Source organism: Pomacea canaliculata, linkage group LG3 (assembly GCF_003073045.1).
Source record: "Pomacea canaliculata isolate SZHN2017 linkage group LG3, ASM307304v1, whole genome shotgun sequence".
NCBI lineage: Eukaryota > Metazoa > Mollusca > Gastropoda > Architaenioglossa > Ampullariidae > Pomacea > Pomacea canaliculata.
The window spans coordinates 26,585,721-26,602,189 of record NC_037592.1 but is presented as its reverse complement, the minus strand read 5'-3'; the positions used below and the strand labels follow the sequence as shown (position 1 = coordinate 26,602,189).

The following is a 16,469-nucleotide window of genomic DNA, read 5'->3' as shown; positions in this document are numbered from 1 at the left end:
CACTGATGTCTTAACCACTGGGTATTTTTCATTCAGACGAGATTAAACAAACATTGCTTCCGCTGGCAGTTTTGTCTCGGACTGCTTCAGGCCTTTCTTTTCTTTTCTTAATCGCTGTCAGTAATGCTTTCTTCGTGTTCTATTTATTTTATAAAACAGAGCTTGGCTGAGGTAAGCAAAGAAGGATGTAGATTGATAAAAGGCGAGGACAGCTGTTGCATACTTGGCGACCATTACCTGTGGAATTGTCGTAAGACAGCTATATGCCGGATAAAGTACGGTTATATTAAAGGTTACTTCCTCCCATATCGATTTTTTTCAAAATGATAAACGTTTTTTCCCTCGTCTTTATGTTATCGTTGTCATTTGGAGGAGGTAACCTGCCTAACGATGTAATCAGTTTGTCAAATGATGAGCGACATTTGCTCGATTAAGAAGGGCCTTAATTATTGCTGGCATGACAAAAGTTTTTATATTAAGGTTTCTGTGCATTGTGTTGCAGGATGTGTGCAGCAGCGTGAGGTCACGCGCAATCCCTTTATTAGATAATGAATTTTCGAAGAGGTTTTTTTTTCTCTCTTTTGGGTCACTTGGGGATTTTAGGAAAGAAACACCGCGCATTGTGTCAAGGGAAGTGGCAAGTCACAAATTTCGGACTTGTGAGACCGGCCTATTATCAGCTGACAAGCAAAGCGCCATTTCATCTTTATTAGATCTTCTCACCATATACAACAGGCGTGTTGCTAGGCCTACCAGCGTCTTGTTTTTTGTTTTGTTTTTCCCACATCAACATTTTTGTTTATGTTTTCCGAAACGTGCCGCCGCGTCAGTCAGTGTAAATTTTATCATTCTTTTCCGTGGGATTAAAGTGTCTTAGAGTTCTTGGTGCGAAGAACGTACAAAGTTGCTGCCTACTTGAAATACTGCCCGTTGACAGTTTGCCTTTGTCGCATCGTTCTGTCATCTAAACAGCAATCGGTGGTGAATGGTTAAATCTGTTCCTGATTGTTATTATTTTAAATTAAATATTATACGAAGTCAGTTATTTCGCTGCTAGCCTTTTTCTCCAAACCTTTGGTGGTCATTTCGTCAATCGTATTACTCGGTTATCCAGGGAATTGTTTTTTTGTTTGTTTGTTTGTTTGTTTGTTTTTCTTGCTTTCTCATCCCCCACAATGTCCCGGGCGGTCCGTTGGCGGTTAGCGCCTGTCAGTGAGGGTTGGCTGTCCTGGGTTCAGCTCTCGTCTCGGGCACACTGTTCTTTTTCTGCATGTGGCATCTGTTTACAGGGCTGGCTGCCTTGCCGTGATATAGTTGCTGGCTCGGCGCTAAACACCATTTCCCCCACCCCCCGGACGGACACACACAATGTCCCTCCATCCTCCTCTCATGCTCGCATAGTAACGTTCTCTCTCTTTCTCTCATTCACTCATACACGTGCACGCACGCAGGCTTATATATCCAAGGCTAGTTCTGATTAGGCACGTGCACGCATGTCGAATGAAAATAAAAATCTTCATCGACATACACAGGCGGTCTTTTTCTGATGACCGTCACACAGTGCAGCGAGCTGGACAGCAGACAGCTGAAGATTATTGAAAATTGTACAGTCTAAAGATAGTTCGACACGGCACTGCAGTCTAGGACTGAACCACTGCTAGCCCACCCCCAGTGGGTGCACGGAGCAAAATCATTGCATTATATAGGACCGAAAATTGATCAAACTCTGTGTATTGTCGTTGTCCGTCGGTAATGGTTATTTCCCTCCATTGATCTCCCTCCCTCTTCCCTTTATCTGCCTTCACACACGTGTGCTCGCACGCACACGCACAAACTCTATCATAGTGCACATTGTGCCGCCTGCCAACTACACTTTACACTTCAACTTTAACTTCCGCTGTCCTTGTCGCAGATGAATGTGCCGGCGAATTCACATCAAGCTGGACAATAAATCAGTCTTATATTCAAAGACTTACATTAACTAACCTCGTGTCATCCGTCTCGCCAAGCAGCCGGGCACCAAACCGCGGCAGAGGCTCAAATTTACAGTACCAACAGCAGCACCGGCATCAGCAGCTGTGCATCCTCCCACGGACTCTGCTGGCCTCATATCTTACACTGCTTGCATCGACTTTTGGTTGTGACCATGCTTTGGCATTTGGTGTTTGTTTTGTTTTTTTTTTTTCATTTTTCGTGGATGAGGGGGTATTACTTTAGAGTTCGATGGTGGTCGCTGCAGCTTAGTAACAGGGATCTGGACGGTGGACTAATTTCAGCGTTTATTTATGCGGTCCATCAACACGATAATGGTGGCAGCAATTTCCTCCTCTGATTGGCTTAGCCTGTGGTACAAAACTGGCGACAGCGTCTGTGCTTCGTCGTTCTGCATGCATCCATTCTTTTCCTACCCGTCCTTCTTTTTCCTGTGTCTTTCTCCTCCAGCCAGCCTCTGCTTTTTCCTTGCAACAAAAGACAGCTTTTATCGACTCCCGTTTTGAAAAGGACATAACGATATTTTGTACTAGGTTGCGAGATTTTTTTTTTAAACTTTCGGTTGTTTAGTTGGTGGTTTATTCAAAACAAAAGCTTTTCAAAACAAAAAAAACAAACTTTTTTGGCCAATGATTTTCCTGGCAGGCATCTACTCCTGAGTTTTAAAACTACTTTAAGGTGGTATTTAGAATGTTCATCTCTACAAAATTACTTAGGGACGCTACTGAGCTTTATAAATAACTGCTACCTTACTGGATTTAGGAAAAACCATGTCTAGAAGATTCTAGCATTGAGTAAGCATTTTTTTTTTTTTTTCGTTACGACCGAACAACATGCAATAGGAGCGGATGGGCGGCATACATCGTCTGTAGGAACTGTCGTGCAGCTGCATGGACTACTGTTACGTCACAAGTAGGTATCATGCTGATGTGCACGCTTGGACTTGACCGCAGTCAGGTCACCAGTTCCTTGACACGTGACCGCTAGATGGTGTGAGCTGCTCATGCAAGACTCTTCCAGACTGCCTTTGAGTGCCGCTGGTAGCACACTTCGATCTATGCGTTATAAGCACTTCCTTCAGCATGAGTTGGTTTTGGGCTTCCCATCAGAATGTGAAGTCTTTTAAAGGAGGGCGCAAGCCCAAAATACCTTCGTTAAAAACTTTGCTACGATCAGGGATGAATGAGATCGATCATTTTCTGTCCGTCCCTACTCTCTGTCTTTCCCTATCTTAAACACACACACACACACGGGAGGGGGAGAGGGTCGAATGGGGAAATTGATGGAAGAGTCAACTAACTATTCAGAAATGTTTATGCAAGTAAAACTTTTGGGAATTCCCTTGCTGTTCTCGTGAAATAATACAGAGGGAATGTGACTTTGACTGATTGAAAGGTTCTGTGCAAGTTAGGTCTTATTTTTGCATTATGTTATTTTATTATGCATTTACTACTACCGCTCGTCACGAAGTCATTGAAGTTTACCTGTAAGAACAAGAGGCACAGGATGTGCTAATCAAATGGGATGTGCTAATTCAAGGATGATTCAATCACAGGATGTGCTAATTCAAATGCTTTTATTGTGGGACACATTCTCATGAACATTATTCACAAATAATTCTAAAAATGTCACTCGGCAAAGCATAATTAACATTACAACTGTTATCATACTTCCTAATGAGGGCTTCACGGGTAGCTTTTGGCGTCATTTGTACTTCTCGTAAAAGGTGTCTTTAACTGGACCAGTAATATTGAATATGTGATTTTTTTCTTGTTTTTAATGTCATGTTCTACGTGAAAAATTCGCCATAGTCATATTCACAACATGTGTCCAGTTCAGACAGACCTTTACGGTTTTAGTGCTCTTTTACGTCCTGGCATCTGTAATCTCTTAAAGCACCCTCTTAAATTCAGCTTTGCCGTCAGCTGCGTACAGTCGATGAACGAATGCTTGCAAACGGTGGGAAACATCTTTCGTGACCTCAGAACAAGTGGCGACAGCCTCTGTTATAAGTGCTGAGAAAATTAGCAGTTTTGGGTCGATTTTTAAGTAATTTTTTTCATGAGGGTCATTGCAGAAGCGGACGTCAGGTCAGAGAAGGGGTCTCATCCCCTCACCCTTCCGCCCTTGGGCTTAAGGGAGGGAGCAAAATCGAATGTTAAGGAATGTTGAATTTTGATTGGGCATTACCAAGACGTATGGTAATCGAGTGCCTCGACAAACGTCTCGCGCGAGACGCGCTTGTGTAAATCACCACACAAACTGGTCAGGCACGAAAACGGCATCTGCGATAAGGCAAACACTGAGGGCAAATCACCATCCACCCACGCCCCCCCAACTCACACCCCGAAACGTCTATGTGTGTAAATACATGGCGGGCTTGTCCCACCGTGCCCTGCCAAAATCTCTGTAGGTAGTGGGAGGCCGTGCTCATGCGTGGATGTGGAATCTCCTTGCGTACCTCGCCGAACCTTCAAGCTGCGAGCATAAGCCACCCGGCCAGAAATTCGTCGAAATCACAAGCCTGTCTCAGCCAGAACTCTCGGACACGACAAGAGAGAGAAAGAAGGGAGGTGGGCAGAGAAAGGGAGGGAGGGAGAAGAGGAGGAGAGTGGGAAGGAGGGAGGGACAAATTTTCCGGTGATCAATAACATCGGCGGCTGGAGTGACAGGGTAGAAGAGGGGCCGGAGGCCCGCTGGCGTTTGTGGTGGTGGTGACGGTGGCAGTGGTGGGGGGAGGAGGAAGAGAAGAAACAGGCGGGGAGGAAGATGGGAGGCTGGCCCTAAAGTCTGGGGCAGATGGACTCGCCGTTGCTGAGAGCTCCAGCACTGGCTGGCATGTGTCGCAAGCTTGACTGTGATTGCTCACTTCTGGGAGAGAAAAAAAAAATGAGTGTTTTAAACCGATGCTGCTGAGACCAAAAGGTCGTGTGATCGTCTATGAGTTAATTTAATCAGGAAAGTCGTTGTTTATTTAATTGTCTTATTATTCTCGTTTGTCGACATTTTTACGCTCTTTTTTTGCGTCGCACGTGCAGTGATTGAGGATGCGCGTGTAAAAAAAAAACCTACAAGCTCTTGAGTGCTTTATCTCCGAGTTAGGTGACAAGATGACAAGACAGTGTTTAACAAAGCGTGTTTAGCAGGAATAGTGGTTAGTTTGTAACAGAAAACGTCAGGCTACCAGGATCGAGACTGGCCCGCCGTCGGGCGCCATTGGTGAGCCCGGGGCACCCTCTCATCCTGGCGTTGGTTCCAGTCAGATCCTGCTTCTCCGCCACTTGAGGGATACAGGAAAGTATCGACTGCTAATCCGGCACTTGCTGCTTTCACCAAGGTTCCAAGAAGAACAGGTAACAATCAATGAAATCGTCCGAGAAGGAGAGCGACTCCGTGCGGTAAACACGGCATCGACGTCGAGAGCTGGACGATTTGTACAGACGCTGAGTGTAAAGCAGTTTTACAACAGATTGGCGAACGCCACTCGCGGAGAATGGTCGTACCTAGACCTGTTGACAGGTGATCAGAGACGAGCTGGGCTTCTGTTACTACTACTACGACTGCTGCTGCTGCTGCTGCTGCTGCTGCGGTGGCTAAAGTTCGATAGCAAGGCTGCATGCGCGCGCAGGCGTGCGCGGTGCTTGAAAGAAAGAGATTTCGCGCGGTTTCGTCCGAGTCGGTGGTGCTTTCTGTCCGTGCTGCCTTCCTCGCAGCACCTCGAGTTCCTTGCAGAACATTTCTGCTTCGAAACTGCCCTCCGGTGCTGACATGAGCGTCACTATCTGCGTGTTTTGTGCGGGTGCATATGGTTGCGAGATTACGTCACTTTTCTGATTTCATGCCTGCGTTATTTTTGGCCGAGGAGCGTGTTAAAGAATTGATGTGACCCTCGATAAATCTCAGCTGTTTGTTCTGATGTGAGAGAACGTTTACACAAACTCAGAAAAATGTGTTAAGGGAAATAGTGGCACAACAAGGCGACGTTTAAGTCGGAGGCAGTCATTGCGACCTTGGGTCTGCTGAGGAACTGAGTTGCTGTTCTCGTACCCTGGCGAGGTGTAGCAAGACCTTGGGATAACCTACCCGTTTAACATGGAGAAAATTAGTATGTCGATTTTGTCTGGGCTGTATAATGCCAAAGTGAAGAATTATAAAGACCTTGATAAGCAGGAGTCTGTGGACGACGACATGGTCGATTGTCAGAAGATTTGGGAAGGTGAGTAAGATCGTATTCACCATGCATACGTTTAAAGGAGAAGCATCGTACAGATCATGCATAAATTTGGTAGTAAATTTGATGTAAAGAAAGACATTTCTGTCCTGTTTGTCTGTGTCTCCGTCTCTCTCTCTTAGCGTGTGCTCCTGCTTATCCATTCGTGTTTGTGTCGTTTGAACGAGCGGTGGATGGATGGTTGGGGTTAATCATTGTCCCCACCGATCCACCTCTCCCCGAATGGGCGTGGAAGGTGATTCAGCGGGCAGTCCCAGTTTAGATAAAATAATGGTTGCCTAGTGAAGGGTGGGATGATGGTATTCGAGCACAGCACTCTGCAGTGCGCGACTGAGTGTGGCCGCTCGACTGCCCAAAAGAAGAAGTCGTCGTGACAGGACTTCTCCAGAAATATTTTCGCGGTTTGGAAAAATTTGAGAAATGGAGTGAGCTTGTAGCACTCCTAACAAGCTGTTGGTCAATTCAAACTACCGGATGCACTTGTTTGAAGTTATTTTATTTGAAGCAGTGGTTGTCAAGTGTGTCGCACCTAACTCTAAGACAAAAGGCAGGGAAAGGTAAGTCAGTCACGAGCAGCAAAGTAACCTGAGCACCAGCGAGGTTACCTCCCTTCGAAACTCCCTCCCACTATGAAATGAATAGTTTCATGTTCTTGATCTCATACATCACCGGCGCCACTAACAATGTCATTAGTTGCTGGCTGGCTGTCGAAATCAGTGTTAAATTTGGTTTTGTGGTAAACCTCTTCAATACCCGGGAGACAACTTGTAGTAGACCAGAAGGAAAGACCTGTAGGATTCAAATTTTTATTTGATACATTAAAGTATCTGTCGTAACGATAATCATTTTGCAGTAAGAACTGTCGAATGAAATGAAGACGGTGTACTCTGGGATCGTTTCTTCCTTCTTTCTTTCCTTGCCAAAGCGGACCGTGCTATTGATTGTTGGTTCAAGACTGTGTGGGAGGGATCTTCATAACGCTTGTAATAATTGCGCAAAATGTTCTCTCGTGATTAGCACTAGCAGGGACCTGGGATCAATGCGGCCTTGCCGGGACCTTTCAATTTGCGGACTTAATAGGGGTTGGATTTGCTTGTGAAGAAAGAGCCGCTAATATGTTTCTTGTGAAAATAGTCTGGAATGATTCGTAAAGGCAAGCCTCGTTACTCTTGGCTAGTTAACTAACTACATTTCCCTCCGCGGGTGTAGTTAAATTGCTGAAAGTATCTTGAATTTGTTTAAGAAGCTTACATGATAAAACATGGGTGCTTACCTCCAGGGGATTACTTTCACGGGAACAAAGTGGGGAAGAGGGTATGTACGTAGTGCTTTGCTGTCCAAGATAGCAACAAATTTGTAATGTCATAATGACGTTTTAAACTAATTGTTATCAGAACTCAGCCCTTGCTACTGTCTTCTTTCCTCCCTTTGCTAGTAGAAGAGCTAAACAGCGACAGAGAACGGTTATAGCCGTCCAAGTGGAGAACATAAGTAGCATCGTTACACTTCACGCAAAATTCGTCTCCCTAGCTTCCTGCTTTGTGTTTGTGTCTGTCTCAAGAAACGACGGTCTTTTTTTCATTCCTTCTTCGTGACATACTTAAAAATAGTTTAAAAAAATGATTTTTTTTTCTTTTGTTTGGGTGTTTTTAGTGTCTGGCCGAATAATTTTTTATGGCTAAAAGGTTTTAGGTAAGAAAAACTTTTGTATACGCGAGTTAATGACCATGTTTTCCTAGCATTGTGGTTAAATGACATAATTATGCAGATGGTGTAAATACGTCCATTCCCGCGTGTGCTGTGTCGAGTGCTCTTGGTGAGCGATAGCGGTGCCTTCTGGTTAAGATTATGCTGCACAAGCCCATAAATCCTTTTACAGCACAGCCGAAGAGGCCGAAATTAGTCATATGTTTTAGCGGTAGAAGACAATAAACCCTGCATTTGGCTGCTTTGTTAGCATATTTCGACTGTTTGCGAACGCTGTTTAACGGAAAGTGAAGAAGTGTTTTGTAGAAGGGAGGAGTACTAGGGAAGATGCATCAAAACGTGAAGGAAATGCTCTAATTCGAAGAAACCACACAGCTGCCGTGTGAAATGGCGTCCCAGTCTTTCCAGGCGAGCAGCCTGACATCAGTCTTTGCCAAGACCACGGATGATGCGAATTTCAAGAATGAATCCACATGCCTGCAACAATCGTGGCGACTGGACGAGGGATGGAGAAACGATTGGCCGCAAAGTGTCGTTCTGGACATTCTGCTGGACAGAAACGCCGTGCGGAACGAAAAGACTTGGACGTCTGTTGTCATTAACTTTAACCTCTTCATCAGCTCCGAGCTTAAGTTCGATTGTATTTCGACAGCACATTTAGCTATGCATGACCAGAACAGCATCGAACATTAAACCTCTTAGTGGTTTTAGTATGAGTGCGAAGACATGTAAAAACATTATCATGTTGCGGTACGTTAGCGGCTCAATATTTCTTCCCTCCACTGCCCCCTAACATGAGCGGTCCGGTGGCGCAACGGTTAGCGCTGTTAGCGCCTGTCACCAATAGAGTGAAGGTTGGCTGCCCTGAGTTCATTTCTCGTCTCGGGCACGCTGATCTTTCTCTGCACGTGGCATCTGTTTACAGGGCTGGCTGCTTGCCGTAATATAGCCTTAGCTGCTGACACGGCGTAAAACACCAATTCCCCCACCCGCCCCCTAACATCCTCCCACCACCACCACCACCACTACATACACACATATTTTATGAGGTCATAGGAATTTTTTATTCTGAGCCTTTTTCTGTGCTATAAAACTATAAAGATCTTGGTTATGTGATGGATGAGTGTAAATGGGAATGTGAGAGAGAGAGAGAGAGTGCGAGAGACTAATTGAGCTTAATCTCGCGGGAAGGGACCTGAAGGAGTAGTGATGGGCTGATGATGTGTCCAGAGTAATAACATTTAGTTGCTTCCCTTGGCATCGACTGGGGCTAATGATTAGTTCGTGAAATCAATTGCTTTGGTGGCGAAAAGAAGAGATTTATTTAGTTAGTGGCCCCAGTCACTTCTTCTTCCCCGATATCGGTTGGAGCCGTGGGGATACCCCAGCAGAATATACAAGAGTGAAATACTTTAGCCACTTTGATATTTGCAGCGGAAAGTAAACAGGCCAGTGGCCTCCAGGCAGAGACTGCATGGAATCATCTTCCAGGCTGTGGCTGTTGGCAAGTTTTAATTTGCGAATTTTACAGCGACATGCCTTTTGCTAGGGAGTGAAGCGGACGATGATGGAAAGCAGAGGTCTGTTAGACTTCCACACTCCACCTCGTTTGCAAGTTCGCCAAGAATCTATTTGATAGAACACGATCTGCATCTCTTAACCAGATTCTGATCTTCGTTCATCGAGTTTCGTGCTTCTTAATGCAGGGCATGCGATTGATATTTTTAAAAAGAGATGTGGTCTTGTGAATGTTTGTAAAGTTTGTAGACGGAGATATTGCACGAGTCACGGTAGGAAGAGGTAGCGTCACAGAGCTAGGGCCGGGTGCTCCTCCTCCTTCCAGTACCAGCCGGACCGGAGCAAGCCAACTCGCCAATACCAGTCGTCGGGGAGAGATGTATCAGCGGGAAAGACTCTCCTTTGGGGCCGGTCTTGTGCCGTCCTGAGAAGGTCTCCTAATGGACGGCCAGTCCACTTCTTCACAATCCAAAGCCAATTCTTCTTTTGCTTGACCCTTCGGAGACCACCTTCAACGTACCCTTGCAGGAGCGTCTTGGGCAATGTGTCGGACGACGTGCCGGAACCACAGCTTCCGGCGTTCGATGGTAGCGAGGATTTAGTGGTTCCTGGCAACCTACCCCGGTGGCGATTGCGCAACAAAGTCATTCGTCTTGCGCTCTTAGAATGAGATCCGGAGGAGTCTCCTGAGGTATCTAGACTCGAACGCCTGGATCCATCTGCTGCAACTGGTGAATCTATTGTTGTACAGGGACAGTGTGTGTATGAGAGAGATGATTTCGTCTTTCGCTTTCTGTTTCGCAGCATGAAGTCATTTACCAGACATCATAATACTAGTTGTTGTCATTCAGCTTCTGAAGGACACTACTGCATAGGAGATAACAGACTAGCCGCACCACCTGGCGTGAAACAACATAAAAATCGTTTTGATTGCTGTTATGCTTTGTATTTGTATGGTTAATCAGTGTTAAGTCCGCTAATTTGTCATCGTTTAATTGAAATAGCCTGTCTCTCACACACACCCGCTGATCGAAGACGACCCGGACGACTGCTAGCCGCAGTGGAATGATTAACCATACCCTCACGCAGACCTTGCATGCTGGGCATTACAAAAGTGCTGGTAGTCACCCTTCGTGTCACTGGATTGTGCTCTGTCCCGCACAAGCAGGTGAGAGGGAAGTGTTGTGTGGCCTCCGCTGGCAGGTCGATCACCGCCCGTCCAAGTGACGTGTCTTAGATTCTCGTGCCTCGTGCAGTCCCCCACCAGCGCGCGCCACTTAATAGCCTAACCATGTTGGCAGCTTTTGAATAGGGCAGCCGGGCGTGAAATGGCTCCATCAAAGACCGCCTTCACCTGTACATATATCGTCCTGATTGAGACGGTCCGGGCCTTGTGTTCCGACCGCCATCGACCGCCTAACGAGATTTCTCGTGTTCCATTTTCCCGATAGTTATCGCTGTGAAGTGCCAGGGTCTTGAATGCCATTCTCTTGTTAATGGTGCATCGCAAGAGGGGAAAAAGACTGCGGGATTTTCCTAGTCCAATAGCTACTCAAAATCCTATTAAGGGTTATATTAATCGGACATTTTGTCTAATATGTGACGGTGTTTGGCAAATTTGTACATGACAGTTATATTAAAAAATTTACCGGAAATTCAGAAATTCAATAATTTATTTTTTAGAAGATCTTTTAAGATAAAGTCTTTGATGGTGGTTCTTTGGGTGCCCTTGCCCATCGATCCACAGATCGGAACTGTATTTTTTTTAATATATTTTTAAAGTTAATTTGAGGCTTTCACATTTTGACTTCTATATGTAATGATGCACTTATGATAATAACAACAACGTGCGGTCAGGGTCCAGAGTGTTTCTAGCTGCATTCCCTGGTGCCCTTGCTGTCTGCTACACGTGTCCTTTGCGTTGTTGCTGAAACATGAACAGTGAATCTTACCAGTGCACGGAACATCATTCCAGAGGAGCAAGAAAAGTCACTTAGCGCGGTTTATCGCTCTCGTCTTCAACATTCGCTTGACTGGCATGCATGTAGAGGTAGAACGAGCGTGCAGACCAGACAACGCCTTCCAGTACTAGAACATCGAGCTGCTCGCCTTCATCCCATACATCAGGAGAGAAACATTCCATCTCACTCCCCCTTTCGCTAAAGTCACTTTTATTCCTTTTTTCGTCCTTTTTTTTAAAAAAGGAGAGAATTTATGAAAGAAGCATTAAGCTGCAAAATAGCGCAGGTCATTCAGTCTGGGTCAGCTGATTGGCTGTGGGTGCCCGCGAGTGCGTCTGTGAAAGGATTCTACTTAAGACCTCCCAGTAATCTCCAATATTCTTCAGCGGAGGCAGGGGGGAGGCGCTCTAGCGTGTTTTGGATGGCGTGTATTGAGTGCAAATTAAATACAAACTTACTTTTTAAAGGTACGAGCCACGCGCCCTTCTTTCTTTCTCTCTCACACAGAGAAAAGTATGATTCGGCTTCAGCCTTGAAGGGTTTATGTTGTGGTATTTAACCCCTTGTCTTTTGTCCTCTTCTCGTTTTATTTGTGGTGGTCATGTATTCGAGCTTACAGTTGAGGTTAACCCAGGAACTTGTCGCTGCACGACCGCTGGATTTTTGTTAATGTATAATTATGTCGTTATTACTGTGGTGATGAACCACCGGTTGCGAGACTTTGCCATGGTAGTGTGACGGACGTCCGCGAGCCGGGTTCACGAGTGTTGACGTCACCAGAAAGAGGACAGTGAGTGAGCGACAGCATTGCAGCCTCCTCCTCCTCTCCCTTGCAACCTCCTTTCCTCCATTCACCATCCTTGTCAACGGGCGGTTTCATTCGTTGCGTTTAAATTAATATTTTGCTATGTCGCTATCGCACAGTTTTCGGGGGCTCGCTTCAAGACACGGGGGGACAGCAGTGTGTACTGAACTAGGTGGAAGGTTGGGGGCGGGGGTCAGGGGTCGGGGGTGGGGCGGAGACTGGACAAGAAAAATCAGCGCAAGGAAGTCGAGTACACTATGCGTTTGACATGTGATGGATTTGTTTACAGGTGGGCTCCTAGCTCCAGTGTCGTTGTGTTGTCGTTGGGCGTTTTGTGTTGCTTCGTAAAAGCAAAGATACTGAAGCGTTGTGTTCTGTTACTTTGATAACATTGAGCACAGCCAGCGTGCTCTGTTGTCATACTTGCAAGCTGCTTTCACATCCGAACATTCGTCAAAGCACTACCACGCAGGCTGGTGGTGATGGTGGTCGTGGTGTTTTTACGAGTGGAAGATGGGAGCGAGACATGTTCGGTACATGACAGGATTCACGAACGGCACAGAACACGTGACCACTAAATATCAACAGGCGAAGTTCTCGCTTGATAAGCGTGTACAAAATGGTAATCACTGAGGTCGCAGCGTGATAACGCAGGCAGTTCATAGACATAAACTGCATCTCTGTGTCGTACTTCTCTCATGCGTATTTTAGCTCAGTGGAAGAGCAGTCGTGAAACGGAGAAAGGGCAAGGTAGGGTCAGGGTAAAAAAAAAGGGGCGTCAGAAAGGGGGCGTGTGCTATTGCGTACAGGGTGACGCAGTCCCTTTCCCACCTGTTGCTGTTGCTGTCGATGGAGACGCATCCTACATTTTCGTTAGTGTTCGTTGATGACAGGACCAGCAGAGCGTGACCAAGTGACTCACCATCTTGCTAGAAAACGTCTGGGAAACGCGCCGCCATTTCTCATATCGTCAGCTGTGTGTTGTGTCTCTCGACCCGCTGAGGTGACCTGGGAGGGGATTATACAAGGCTGCAGACCAGGCCGATCTGTCGGCTGCTTCTTCACTTCGCGTCGTTCTAACGACATTTTTCTTCTTCTTCATCTTGGCTGCCCTGCATGTGTCAGTCGACGACTTTATGGTTCGGACGTTGGTTCTGCTTTTGTGGTTACTCATTCAGACAATCTAAGCCTGAGGGCGCTTTGTCAGTGCTCGAAAGCTATTTCCACTTCTGTAGCTATTCCGAGTTTGGGATTGGGAGTCTTTAGCCACTTCCGTTACTTATTTTTACTTTATTTCTCGTTCCATTTCTCCAGGCAGAATAGCATCATTCAACTAGGGAAATAGATGATTGATGTACAGTTTTTGTTAAAATTTGAATCACCGCTGCAAGCATTGAACAAGTATTTAAAAAGTTGACGAAACGTGTAGAATTTCTCTGCGGTTAGTTCAGCGGAAAAGGTTGAGAAAACGTAAAGAGCTAGAGCCAGCACCGCCATATGAGACTGTCATATTGATGTAGACAGGTGATAGGTAATAGATTTATGTTACGATATAACATGCACAGTTTTGCAGCCGTGTATCTTGATAAAGGACTGGCTAACGAGCAAAAGGTAGGTACGACTGCGTTTACTGCGTTCTTTCGTCATCAACTTATCAGTGGCCAGGCAGTTAGGCAGTTCCATTGTATCTATGGCTAACGTTGTTCTAGCACCTATTTGTTCTCCTTTATGCATACTAAAGAAACTTGTGGAGAGTCGGCCCTCGCGGCTGTCACTGTCGATTAATTACACTAATTTGCACAAGTGTAGACAAAGAGAAGTGAGAAGGTGAAATTCCAGTTATGGTTATAAATATGCATTCAGGTTGAGTTTTTTATGATGAAACCCTACATTCGAAGAGGTATTTGAAGGGCTTGAGATTAGACGGCGGAGGAACTGTTTGCTGGACAAGTTCGGGGAAGGTTTGCGCCGCTGGCCGCCTAGTAGGTACAGAAGCACGAGGCTTGGCCAGTGCTTGAAAACACGGCGACCATAAACTAATATTGGCGTTCATGATGCTTGCGAGTGAAAGTCGAAGGAACCCACCGGAAATTTTTTTTTTTTTTTTTTTTTTTTTTTGAAGGAGGGGGGGATTTTTTTTTTAAAGATCGTTCGAGGCTCGCGAGTGTTAACAGATTAACGAGAGAATGTCAACTTATTAAACCTAGAAAAGGCTAAATATAGATAGAGCATAGAGAGAAAGAATTGAATTAGGTTTCTTTCCTTAAAAAGGTAGATGTTTTCAGTTGTAAGCAGCTACGTCATGCTGTATGCAGTTTTTTAATACAACCAATTATGTAGGAAATTATGTCTTGGTGACATCACGAGTGTAAATTAGTGATTAATAACACCTATTAGTCAAAAAGTTGTGCGGGGCCCTCAGTAGGACTTTACTTTCTTGGCGCCCCGTACGTGACCAACGGGACAGCATGGGACAGGACCTGAACGCGCTGGTCCTACTGTCAGCAGCGCCACAAAACTTCATCACGAACTCTGCCTCTTACTCACCCCTACTCCAAATTTACGATAGCCAGAGAGAAGGAAGCAGGGAGGAATGAGTGGAAGTAACTCTGCCGCTCGTCGAGTCAATCAACTTGCGTGTGTTTGCAAAAATGACCACAAGGATGGAGGACAGTTCTTCATGCATGTGATGTGTTGGGGAGGAGGGGGAAGATTGAGCATTGGATTACTTCATATTTCACTGGCCCAGATGTAAACATCGTTGTAGTGGAAGGGCAATTGTTTCGCTTGGCAATTGTTTCGAAGGGCAATTGTTTTGCTGACAAACAGGATGGCTTGTTATCTCTTACTCTTGAGTGTTGTCAGTGATTGCGGTAGACCTAACCCTGTTCATTTTATGACTGTTAATCCTTCGAGCTATAAACAGCTGAATAGTGAAGCATCGAGATCGTGTTCCCTCCTTATTCGTGTAGAGCAAAGCTGATTGTTATAGTTATTAAAATGTCAGATTTTTCATTTGGGATTGGACAGGGCGGAGTTTTCGTTTCACAATGCTCTTTTTGGATTTGAACGCACGAGTTCGTCACCCCGATTGGGTTGCATACATGTTTGTATGCACTTTAAGTGCATAAAAATGTCTGTGTCATGGGCTTTATATGCGCTCTTCATTCGAGATATCAGCACTCATACAGTAATCTGCGCGATTAGCTTTATCAATGTATACAATGTTGCCTAGCGAATGAAAGTAACTTTTTGCTTTGTTTAGGTTTTCTTTAAACGGTCAAAGTTCTATTCACAACACACATCAGCGATTGCTCGCTGTTGCTGCCACTGATGTAGCGTGTGAGAAGTTACATCAAATTCACATTTTTGAGCGTTGACACATCGCGGAAGTTCTTTTTTGTGCAGCCAAAATGTTTCTCCCCAGTCTGCGTTATGGCTGCTAGCATATCAGTACAGTTAGCGACGGAATCACCGATACCCTGTGCTTATCGCTGCCATCGTCAGATAGGTGGTCGGACCATCGTGGGAACCGAGATGCTGGAGTGTAAAGATGTGCAGCTGCAGGGTCATGGACCTTTTGAGTCGTCTGGTTTCCACGGCGACCAGTCAGTCTCGGGATAGAAATTCCATCGTGGCACACCGAGGAAGGACTGACAGTGCAGTGAGGCAACGTCCAGAGAAGACAGGCTGACATTCTGCTTGACACGCTGGATAAATCTTATTTAATGATCGGACTCAGCACACTTTCATAAACTTCGGTTTCCCATGGAATAAGTATTTTCCATTTGTTTATGGATTTGACTGGTGATTCCTGCTTGACAGTTTCTAACCTTTCGTTAATCCTTCAGCCCTGACTGGCATAGAAAAAGGTTCGCATTACGGAAGCAGTTTTACTTTTATTAAAGCATTAAAATGGCATAATTATTTTGTTCATGGACAAAGCGTCTTTGTTGATTCAGATCACATTTACATCTCAAAAGTCTCGATTTCGTGTATCCATTTTTACGAGATCTTGTAGTGACACATTATTGGATTTTACATAAGATGCACTTACTTTTTTGGCTTTGTCGGCCCGTGTGACAGCGAGGTGTCGTGAGAAAAGATGAGGCTGCGTGATATACACGGGTATATCAAGTGTCATCGCCAGGTCAGATTTCTACAAATGGCGTTTTGTCTAGGCGAACCTTTTCAGCTGCGAGCAGCTTACACTTTCGTGAAAAACAGGTTGAAGCTTTACTTGCTGAAAGCCGGT

The 16,469-nt window shown here is 45.4% G+C and overlaps 1 protein-coding gene across 9 annotated transcripts in view; it reads left to right on the top strand.

Annotated features, from left to right (window-relative positions):
• Positions 1–16,469, top strand: part of LOC112558869 (H(+)/Cl(-) exchange transporter 3-like) — a 65,450-nt gene that overhangs the window by 18,939 nt on the left and 30,042 nt on the right. The window contains exon 1 of one of the 9 annotated variants that reach the window (XM_025229596.1): positions 5,083–6,208. The exons of 7 other annotated variants lie outside the window; for them this stretch is intronic. In XM_025229596.1, coding sequence (XP_025085381.1) covers positions 6,085–6,208 — 124 coding nt within the window. In that variant the 5' untranslated portion in view covers positions 5,083–6,084. Of the gene's footprint in view, positions 1–5,082; positions 6,209–12,964; positions 13,354–16,469 lie in introns of those variants that run through there. One more of the 9 variants, XM_025229592.1, reaches the window with a different exon arrangement.